The sequence below is a fragment of the Camelina sativa genome, chromosome 13 (genome assembly GCF_030686135.1).
Source record: "Camelina sativa cultivar CO46 ecotype springtype chromosome 13, ASM3068613v1".
Lineage (NCBI taxonomy): Eukaryota > Viridiplantae > Streptophyta > Magnoliopsida > Brassicales > Brassicaceae > Camelina > Camelina sativa.
Genome location: NC_141892.1, coordinates 25,880,645 through 25,893,099, shown reverse-complemented (window position 1 = coordinate 25,893,099; position 12,455 = coordinate 25,880,645). Strand labels below are relative to the sequence as shown.

The 12,455-nt window shown below is 30.3% G+C and overlaps 1 protein-coding gene across 1 annotated transcript; it reads right to left on the bottom strand.

Annotated features, from left to right (window-relative positions):
* Nucleotides 1-1,346: 1,346 nt before the first annotated feature.
* LOC147930025 (uncharacterized) lies at nucleotides 1,347-1,928 on the bottom strand. The gene is made up of 3 exons (XM_087480466.1): nucleotides 1,908-1,928; nucleotides 1,538-1,805; nucleotides 1,347-1,447 (listed from the first exon to the last, which is right to left on the bottom strand). The coding sequence occupies exons 1-3, from the start codon at nucleotides 1,926-1,928 to the stop codon at nucleotides 1,347-1,349; spliced, it is 390 nt and encodes a 129-aa protein (XP_087336592.1).
* Between the last annotated feature and the right edge of the window lie 10,527 nt (nucleotides 1,929-12,455).

Below are 12,455 nucleotides of genomic sequence, written 5' to 3'. Positions count from 1 at the left end.
CTCGAGTGACTGATGGCGTTGGCTCGAGTGGAGTGATGGCGTTGGCTCGAGTGGAGTGATGGCGTTGGCTCGAGTGGAGTGATGGCGTTGGCTCGAGTGGAGTGACGTCGACTCGAACGGTAGTCGACTCGACGGCGCGACTCGAACGGCACAACTCGAACGGCACGACAGCGCGACTCGAACGGCACGACTCGAACAGCACGACTGCGCGACTCGATCGGCACGACTGCGCGACTCGATCGGCACGACTGCACGACTCGATCGGCACGACTCCGAAGTCTCCTAAATACCTGAAATACTCCAAAATGCACGATGTATGCGAAGATAATGCAAGAACTACCTAAATATGCAAAGTGTACAAAAGAGACTAGAAATTTATGCAAAACAATTAGCTATCCTTACTAAATGCATGACAAAAACATGTTTAGCAGAGACAAAATATAGACATTTCAATACAACCTTCGACACATCTTGGTTGCAACTTTTACACTCAAAGAGACTTTTTTTTTGTTTTTGGTAATGATTTCATTCTCTTTTTTCGGTATTAGAAGGCATGTTCCCTTACACTTAACACTGGTAAAGTAATACCACCCAAAATCCATATCCATGTGGTAGATACTACAATAGATTTTGAATTTCCCCTCCTATAACACAGAATAACAAATCAGAAATGTTTGAAATCAGAACTACATATAGTTATTAAGCTATCATAATTACCATAGTAACTTCAAGCATATCTGATATAGTGCTTCGTGGGAACTGGTTCACGTAATCATCATTCTCATGTTTAAACTTTAGAGAATCACAGTTCCTTTCCCCGAAAGTAATCTTTAAATCATCTTGTGGCAGCATGTTTAGTAGTCAGTCAACAATTGCATAAACAGTGATTTTAGTTTTTGTATGAAATATAGTACATTCATGGAATAGTATAAATTAGGGGATGTAAAATAGTATTGGATAACAAAATCTTGAACATTGAACAGCAAGGTAGTATGCATTGATGAGCAGCAACGACATATCAAAGGCATTTGAAATTCTTCTATCTCCTACACATATTATGTAGACAACATTTAGAAACCTACACATAACAATGTAAATACCAAATACAATTCGTTAAATACATACCATTGTATGTGTTAATCTTTCCACAGCGGATCAAACAGGTGACTATTCCCTGATTTGCCTCATGACATGCTGTCCACATTTTGTCAACAAACTTACCCCAAAGAGTGCATGACAACCGCTGGTCACTGTAATACAACAAAATAAATACACATGTTAGTGCTTAATATGTGATTAGTCAATGAGATGATTAGTTAGTACACATATGAGATAGTATGGTTTCATTACCTTGTATCTCGCAGGATGACCTCTAATCTTTTTTTCGGTTTGTCGTTAAGCTCAGATGTTTTCATTTCGCCAATGGAAACAACCTGTCCAAGAACATCTAAAATAGGGGGAAATTATGTTATGCAGTTAATAACATAGAATAAAAATTCAAACTATTTATATAAAAACAAACAATGTATTAGCGTACCAATCAAAATATTTTCATTCAAACCATCTTCAGCGAGTATGTGCTCGTATGAAGCTAGATCCAAATAAAAATCGTTTGAAACACAAGCACATCGGGTTATGTGCGTTGAGTTCATGATGGTCATCTTGTATTGATGTTTGGTTGCCCGAAACTTCCCTGTTGATCTTGACAGTTGAAAGTTCTCAATAATTCGCCACTCACCAAAAACAATAAGCCTTTGGAATTTGTTCCAATGCTGCTTCTTAATAGTAGCATGAATGAGAGAACCCTATATTAACACAATAAACATATTAATTAAAACTTGGGTAGACTTTGGTAAACTTTGGTAAACATATGTTTATAAGTTATAAGGAGAATAATCTAAACTTACTTCAAAATCAGCCAAAATCATCTCAATTGTTTCTCTAGTGTATGTCGTGTATTGTTTCCATGTATGGACGATCTTCACTCTGATTTTCCATGTTGTTTTGAAGGCCTTGAGATCAGAAAGCTGTGTGAACCCATCGGTGGCAGCCATGACTTATACCAAGGTGAATTCCTATTCTCTTTGTTCGTATGTTTGATGAGTTTAAAGATTTCCAATGTATTCTATAGATTATATAGTATTTGAAGTTGGGTTTGGTAGAATTGTAGAATATTCGATGCAATGAATATAAGATATTCTCTTGTTGATTTGATTTTGGGTTTTATACGATATAATATATTAAGAACCGGGATTCGATCCAACTGTTTCTGTTTTTTGTTCTGATGATTGATATACACCATTACATAACGAAGAACAAAAGGTAATATATACTAAATGGTTGTTGTGATTTTTTGAAAAGAGAATATTTGTGATAAATTGTTAATATTTGTAGTTAATGTTTTGATATGATTTTGATGATTGATCTATTACGGTAGAGAATAATAAGGGATTGCATATGATTAGTTGGTATTTATTTAGTAGTTGCAGATTTTAATGTCGTTTGTAATTAATACAGGTTTAAGGGAAGGCAAAGATAGTGTTTGGATACACATCTTTTATATCTAGGATCCGAATGGAATAATACCAAACCATAAGGATCCGCGTCCCATAACCTAATATAATGACTTTGTTGCCCTTAATTTTTTTTTCTCTTCTTCCTTGCTTAATCTGTAGGGGTATAATATGGGATTTTTTGCAAAGTTTTTTTTTTTTTTTTGGCTTTTGTACTCCCCGATTAATAGTATAGATTATAGATATTTTAAATTCATAGTAGACTATGGCAAAAATAAATATCAATTACACTGCAAGAAAATAGTCAATTTATTAGAGACATTTGCGAAGAAAATGATTCCTGAAAAATTTGTGATGGAGTTGCAAGGCATCTACTACAAATGTCACTTCCTTAGCAAATTCTCGCAAAAATTGCGAAGGAAAATGTCTATGCAAAACTGCTGCAAATTTATCAAAGAAAATAAAATTTCTCGCACATCTATAACAAATTGTGAAGGACATGCGATTGAATTGCGAAAGCCATCACAAAATGAAATGTTATAACAGATCTCAAAATTAACCATCATTTAAATAGAATATAAAATATTCCAGTGCTTGAGATAAGAAATATACATGTTCCCCAGCAAAAAAAAAAGATCACGCAAAAAATTCTAGTCCTAGCAAGGGAAATATGAACAAAAATCATCAAGAATTTTTAAAAAGAATAGTTGCCCTAAAGGAGGAAGATTCACATACTTACCAACTCTAAAAACAATTGTCCCAAGGACTTAATATGGGTTCTGTTAACTCTAAAAAAATACTATTATATATCATTGATAGTGAATTATCAAGAGCTATAGGTGCTCTAGCTATAGGGTCACCCATACAATATCATTTTTTGTATGTGAAACGATCCGATCCGTTTTTTTTAAATAATAAATAATAAATATAATAATAATAAATACTCTAAAATAGTTGTCTCATAACCACTAGCCACCTAACCACAACCACACCACCACAGATAACCATAAAATATAGCATCAAACCAATTAATAACCAATACCAATATCCAATAATAATTCATAACGATTAACCAAACATCATGAATAAAAGAACTAGCAACCTAAGCAACGACGTTCTAATGACTCAACTCTAGCAACCTAGCAAGCCAGACAGCAACCAAATGAATCACTAGAACATCCTTCTCTCCATTGCCTTGATTTCACGATCACACTTTGCCTTTACCTGCACCACAAACACAAATTGAGATGCACGAGTATTTTATAACCACTCAGTAAGGCAATCCTCCCATCTATTGGGCTATACACACAAGCAATAGAGACATCTCTAACCATCAACCAACAATCAATAATCAAACAACAACAAACCAGGACTCTGCATCGATTGACACCAAACCATGCATCGACCGACACAAGCTTGCATTGACCGACACAATGTTCACTTGCATCGACCGACGCATGCTCAACATTACATGAAATCCCTAATTGCATCGACTGACACCTCCACATGGCATCGACCGATGTTCCTAAGTCAATCCGCGCCATCCTCGAATTGCATCGACCGACGCACAAAGTGCATCAACCGACGCACAAAGTGCATCAACCGACACACATATCGAGCACCGTTTTCCCCAAAGCTTCTCACCGGATATTCATTCCTACAACCAACAAACTCGATCCGAAGCCACAAGAAGGCCTCACAAAGCCTCAACTAACGTTCTAACAAGCCACACAACACATAAACAAGCAGATCAGAGAAATCTCAAGCTTAGATAGACCATGGTCATGCACTCACTACAAAAAAACTATTGTGTTAAATCATTTATTTTATATTTTTGCATCAGATTTAAATGATGTAAAAATAACTTATATCACTTTTAAAAATGATTTACTATTTGTTGATGCAAATAATTTGTATCAGTTTATTTCAAATTGATGCTCTATTAAATCAGTTATAACAAATGATTTTAATTATTTGTGTCAGTTTTTTGTAAATGATTTTTAATTTTGGAATCATTTATGAATAACCGATACTAATAAAAAAAATTTGTTTTAGTAATACAAAAATTAATAACAGATTTTTTACATTAAATATTTTCGAAATTATTTTTAATATGCAGAAATTGTTTTCGATATCTATTAAAATCTTTTCAAATTTTTACTAATATCTTTTATTAAAATCGTTATTTACAAAAATAGTAAAAACAAATAACAAATAACAACCCAAATATTATAGATTCATCATCGATTTACAAAAGAAAAAAAAAAGTAAGATGAACTTAGATCATAAATTCATAACCTAGCTATGGTTTTTTCTTGCTTAAGTGTTATATGTATTTCTCCATGCTTAAGTGTTATATGAAACACATTTACTTGTCTTCCATGCCTTTCTTTTCAAGATTCTTGATAACATTGTTGTTTCATCTTGAGATTTTCTGAGTATATAACCAAAAATAACAGAGAAAAAGTTATAATTCTACATGAGATAATAAAAAATTGATAAAAAAAATATGGAGAAGAAAATTACACTTACCTTCAAATGTTCTTAGATGTGATGATAATATGCTCAAGATGTGTTGTAGATGCATAATTTGTTTCACCAGTAGTCTTATGCAAAGAAGAACTTATGCTAATGGATAACCACTTTCACCTTTAAATAATCACAAAGATTATATTTTTTGGGAAGTTACAAAGACCGTGAGTAATATGGAAATGAATTTCAGATTTTTTTTTTAAAAAAAATTAACACATCTGGAACAAATAAAAAGTGAGGAATTTAAAAAAGAAAAGAAACAGGTTTCGGTATTTTAAATATTAAAACCACATCTGGAATCCAAACAAAAAATATATGTTTATAATTATGAATTTATGGAAATGATCTGTGGTATCTTGATTTATTGTTTTAATAATATTTTATTATGAGATCAATTTTGTATCATTTATTAATTGATATTTAATTTGCATCATTATATTAAGTGATGTAAATTTATATTTTTGCTAAATATTTTTGAAGTGATGCAAGTTAAAAATAAAATTGTGTCACTTTTATTGAACTGATGTCAAATTATTCGATTACCACATCAATAATTACAATTGATACTAAACCACATGTTATGCATCATTTATCAGTAAGTCATTTAAATTAATATCATTTACATTTGTGATACTATTTAAATGATGCAATAAACTATTTTTTTGTAAGTACTTACCTTTGCCAAGAAGATTCTGAACACCAAACAAGCAAAACAACACTCCTAGGAAGCTCCTACAACGATCCCATGTACAAATCTCTACCGGAACAGCCTCAAAACTCCCAAAAACCTCAAGAACATCAAGAACTCTTTTTTCCTCTTTCTTTTCTCTCAAAACCGGCTAAACTAGCTAATGGCGACAAAACTCCCTTTTAAAACACGATTTAAAAGTTTCCTAACCCAAAACGCAGCCTTTTACTTAAACGCGTCCGCAAAGAACCAACCTTGCATCGACCGATGGATCCCTTAATCCGGGATTCCGGTTCGCGGATGTTACAGTATGCTATCGTAAGTTGTTATATTATAGCTTTAATTGAATGCTTTCATATCTCTATATACTTATTTAAGCAATGTTGTTAAAGTTTAACTCTACTATTATGTGTCATATAACTAAAAATACCATTACATTTTAATTTATTAATAACTAACAAAAGAAAAGCTTATATTTGTTTATAAAATAATAAAATAACATTTTCGAAATTATTTAACAGATTCTATTTATTGTTTCAGAAATCTTAGGAAACAATAACAAACTATTTAAAACAATTATAAACTTAATTTTATTTATAAAACTAAGATTAAATATTCGCATATCTAAATCGTTTAATAATAACAAATATATTTTAAAACTAAGATACAATATTGCTTATATTTTAAAAATATCTTTATATACTTATTTAAGCAATGCTGTTAGAACTTTAACCAGTTTTGATGTGGCATATTATGAAAAATGTTATTGCATTTTAATTAATCTAATAACTAACAAAGTAAAAGTTTATATTTGTTTACAAAATAATAAAACAATGTTTTCACAATTATTGAATGAAATTTAACAGATTCTGTTTATTGTTTCAGAAACTTTAGTAAACAATAACAAACTATTTAACTGGCTCAAACTTATTTTTTTATACACGATATTCACTATATAAACAATACTAAGTATATAATGTTGACAATATACATATACATAATCTAATTGTATTTTCACATATAAATTTAATATATACTAACATGCTATACCAATAACTATAATGATGTTAATATTAAAAATAAACATTATTTTAAATTTGGTATACTCAAATCTCTAAACATGATCACATCGATTTGTAATACCAGATCATGGGTCAATACATGTTTTGTTGAGTTTTTAAATTTTTTTTTACCAAATTTATAATTAACACGAATTTGATACTGCACCCAAACCAAAATAGTAGTACCGACTATGAGCCAAAATCGGAGTATGAAATTAAGTAATTTAAATATATAATTTTAGGAGGCTTCTTCCATTCTGTTTCCCAAGTGAGGCTTCTTGCACTGCTTGTATCCTTCTCAAATCAGGAATTGACCCTTGCAACCCACAATACTTTAAGCTTCCAAGTTGAAAAGATGAAGGTACAGAGAACAATTAAGCTTACTGTTGAAACTGGTAAAAAGAAACAAACCCATTTAAAACCTGTTGCAAAAATGCTTGCAAAAGTCTTAGAATTGTACTAATCTAGAAAACTTTCCATATATTAGCCTTTGAAATCTCATAATCAACGTACAATTGTTATCCAGCTAATTGTATAACATGAGTTACAAGTGAAGAGTACATTATCAACTTAGTAATTGTGAAAGAAATTAATCTCAGGTGGAAGTGTTACATATAAGATAATAATTTTGTTTCTTATACTTTATAAAAAAATATATTCTATATACATATAAATATTAGTACACTCAACAAACAAATACAATTACTCATAATATATGCAACTCGTAGGTATACTCAGCTTAACCTTAGACTAAACAACTATCCTAACACATATGATTATGTAGAAGACACCAACTAGTTCTCGCCTTAGCCACATCCTCGGCTTAGCACTTGCGACAATAAATTTCGCTTTAACAACAACCTCGGTCTGCGATGGTTTAGATCAGTCGAATATTATTTCTCAATAATATACCAAATCAATATTCATGATTTAATCCATTGAACCAACCCGAACCAATGTCCAAATAAATTAACAAGATTTAACTCAATAATTAAATCAAACTAAAATCTAATCTTATTATATAAAGCTTGATGTCAAAGTTACTCATTAGCGAGATCGTGACACGTGTCAATAGTATCAATAAGATGTCGACATGTGTCCAGATTACTGCTTAACATGACCGCGACATGTGTCAAATTAACGATCTTAGATTTTGACACATGTCTAAGTTAATCGCTAGAAAAAAAAAGTTAAAAAAATATTTACCAAACAAAAAAAAACTAATCCAAAAACAAAATGAAAATATTTACCTATCACCGTCAGAAAATAGAGCATATGTCTTATTCTATAAAGATGTATATTAAGTGGTATCCTATATCAAATCAAAAACTTAAGTACGCTAGAAAATCATAAACAACAAAAAAAACAAATACGAACCATGAAATATCAGAAAACCTTGGTAACAAAAGAAAACAGGATATCATGAGTGATGATCAGATTACTATGATCTAAAAGACACTTGCAGATCAACTTCATATAAGGCTAGATTTAACTACATCGAACTAAATCAATGTGTAAGACTATATACAATGGTTGAAAGATTAAACACCCACCTTTTCTTTTTAACACTTCACATAATCTTCTCTTCCACCTCATTATTCAACACTCATTTCAGTCTTAACCTTTACACCCACCTTTTAAAATTATAATTAGAAAATACATAAATTGTTGTTAATAATTTTATTTATGTTTTAATTTATTTTTGTAACTAATTTTTTAAAATACAAAAATGAAAACAATAATTATTAAAAGACACAAAGTTAAAAAATGCTTCAAATGCAATATGATAAAAGTACACGAGACAACTAATAAAACACACAACTTAATTAGAACAAAAAACTCAAATGGCAAACAATAAAACTCTTAAATCACACATAGAAAAATAAACATCTCTTTAATCACGAAACATTCTGAATTTCGCCCATACTTGTTATACTAAATCGTCCATTTGGGGCATTTCCGGTGAGTTGGAGTGAATCTTCTGTATTTGGTGTGGCTTCAGTACCACCGCGCATATCACCAACATTTGAAACATTACCTATTGGAGTAGAAGAACTAGAAGGTGTTTGAGATGGATATCGCATCATTGATCCAAAATATGGAGGATAGTTTGGAACAGTTGATGACATGAAATTTTTTGGTAAAACCCCATAATTTGGTACATTTTGTGGTTGATTTGCAGATTGGTTTTGAAACTGATAATTGTTGGGATTTGGATAGTTGAACGGATGATTAGAAAAATTTTGAGTGTTAAAAGGATTATTGTTGGGATCCATTTAACACATAAACAAAAAAAACTGTTTAAAAAAATATAAAGAGTTGATAGGAAGATATAGGGGAAAGTTATAGTGAGAAATGAAGTTTTTTTTCTTATGTCCAAATGAAACGAAAGTAGTCTCTATATGTGGACTTTGAAAAATTATGAATTTTGATATAAATTTCTTTTTTAAAATTTTTGATAACAACCAAATAATTGAGTATAAATAATTGAGAGGAGATAAAAAGACACAAAAATCTAGATAACCAAATTAAAACAAAATGTGTCGCACAAAAAAAAAATCTCTCACTACTCTCTCCCATCACAACGTGACAATTATCATTGAAGGCCCCGTTTCTTTTGCATTTAACGTGTTGAATGTATTCAACTGAAATTAATCTACATAGATTTTTCATTTTATTCAACACCCCCACTGGAGGCATTAAAGTGTTCAACAGATTGTAGATAGTCTAAGTACAATATTTATATACTGCTACACATATATCTTCGACTACTTCCACCTATCTAACTATTTTCATATCTATGAATAATTAACATCGTATTATTTTAAAATTTTCATTGATTTTTATTGTCTAACATTATTTACCAAAATACAGGGTTTCCAAATTACAACTTCGCAACTTAGAAGGTGGTAAAGACTTATATTATACTAGTATTAGACCCGTACCTTGTAACGGAAAAAGCTTAGACATAAGAATCATGTGCATCTCCTAAACCTCTCATCACTTTTCCATCTACACCATTGTGCTTTGCATGTATGTAGCAGTTAATTTTCCACCTTCAAGAGATCAACGTACATACACAAATAGTATAGCAAAGTAAAAAAAAAAACAAGAATCCCTACGCATATTACAAAATGAAAATACTGTACTGCAAATTAGAGTCAAATTTATGTTTATCATGATCGGATAATTCTAGTAGGCATTTAAATAACACAGAATTAATTACATTACCAAACTCAACAATTCTTGTTCCGGTAGATGAAAAAAACATCATGTTTAGTTGACGCACCTGCTAAAAAACCATAAATTCAGCTGATGTAATTGCTTTTTTTTTGTTGAGGAAGTTTGCGTGAGTTTGTTACCGTAAAAAAGTTTGAGCTCTTGTCAATTGCTTCAGATTCCTTAGGCATCTATGATATTATCTTATTGGATGAATTTAAAGGGTTGAGTAAAGATCTATTGTGAAAATCATTGAGGGCCTTTTTTTTGCAGAAAAAATAAACAAAGATGGTGTCGATGGTTGGTAAAAAAATAGAATGGTCTGGATGATTGTTAAGTTTTTTTTTATAATTTTACAGTGGTTTTATTTTGAAATTGCAGGAGTGGAAGGACAGTTACTCAAGAAAATTCAGGTTTTTTTCTAATGTTTTGCATATTTGTTGTATTATTTTTTAGTTATTTTTTAAAAATAGAAAAGAGAATATGATGTGGCTTAATCTTATTGGACATGTGACTTGTGCTTTATAGGATAAAGGATTTGTTTATTCCTTCTTTTTCATATTTTAATTTAATTATGTTATAGTATTTTTAGATTTCAGTTATATTATTTAGTTAAATTTGATTTTATTATTTAGAAATTCGTGATATTTTAAAATAAATTTTTCTATATTATTTTGAGTTTCTTTTTTATTTTTTCAGTTAAATATATGTAAGATTATTTATTTATTCCTTTTAAAATAAATATTTTAAATTTCTTATGTTGTATTATTTTTAGAATTTTTATTTAAGTTTATATTTTATATCTATAAATTATCTAAACTCCTATATCATCTTGGTTATAATTTTTTAGTTTTTAACAGTCTTTTGATCTCTCAAATTTCATTGGGTTGGTCATTAACTCATTACAATCAATGGCATATCAATTAAGGCCAAAGCTCGCGGGTTAGCCCAGCCTGGCCCTGAAAAAGACCGGGCTCGGGCTTAAATATATATGTCCGGAAAAAATTGGGCTTTTCGAGCTCAACCTGTTTGGGCTACAGGGTTTTCCGGGCTTAGCCCGACTGGGTTTGGACAAGTCCGAAAAGCCCTCTAACAAATATATTTGTATTTTTTTGTTAACAATTTTATTTGATTGCAATATTTCATTAATGATTTATTGTCAATAAAGTTTAAAACTCTAATCATAGTTTTCATATTTACTTAATAATCTTGCTTAATACCATAAAAAATTTTATCTATGATATTTTATATAAATTATATATTATTTTATTTGGTTAAAGTATAAAAAAAATTTTAGTTTTAAACTTTTTCTTTAAAATTAAGTTGGTTGTAGTGAATATAGATGAGTTATTAAAATTTTGATTGATTTGGTTTTACGGTGTATCTTTAAACACTGCTTTATAAGACTTATAATTTGAATTATTGATCAATAAGATAAGCCCGAAAAAGTCCGAAAAGCCCTGTAGCCCTATTAGGGCCGCGCTCGAGCTTTGAAATATAGGTTCAGAAATATTTCAGGTTGGGTCGGGCCAGGCTCAAACATATGCGGTCTTTACGGGTTTCGGGCCGGGTCGGACCGGGCCAGCCCGATTGACACCCTTAGCAATCATGTAGATATTTGTTCTCAGTTTTTCATCCAAAATATTTTTTGAGTAAAAAGTTTTAATGGTTAAGTAAATTGTCGCTACAAATTTTATTGGTGAAAAAAAACTATGTCAAAGTGAAATTATTATTTAATTTGTTCACAGATACATTTTATAGGTGGTGATAAAGAACGCATTTTAACAATAAAATATTTTAGTGTGTAAGAACACATTATTAGTGATAAAACATAGAGTAAAATTGTACATGGATGCTAATAAGATGACGATTTGACGGTGGATTGCATGTAAAATATTTTGTGAATAAGTTGTTGAACGTTTTGAAATTTGACAATAATAATATTTGTAATGGTTACTATTTGAAAAACATTTTGGTGGTCGATAATTTAGGTTAGATTATTGTAAGAATTGTAACAATAATTTTAATATATAAAAATATAAATTAGTGAATTAAAATAAAAACTTTTCTCTAACTAAAAATATCTATCTTTTTATTTCAGAAAATATATTAAACTTACAAAAATTTAATTTTATTAAATAATTTTAAAATCCGCACTTCCTGCGGGTCTTAATCTAATCTTATTATATAAAGATTGGTTCTCAAAGTTAGTAACTCACCAGATCGTGACATTTGTTAGTTTTAAGGAAATCAAAGTTAAAAACTTACCAGATCGTGACATGTGTCAGTTTTAACGATTAAATATCCAAGTTAGTAACTCATCAGATCGTGACAAGTGTCAATTTTAACGATTAAAATCACATCTCAAAGTTAATAACTCATCAGATCGTGACATATGTCAATTTTAACGATCAGAAATCACATTGTTCAAGCTTGATAAAA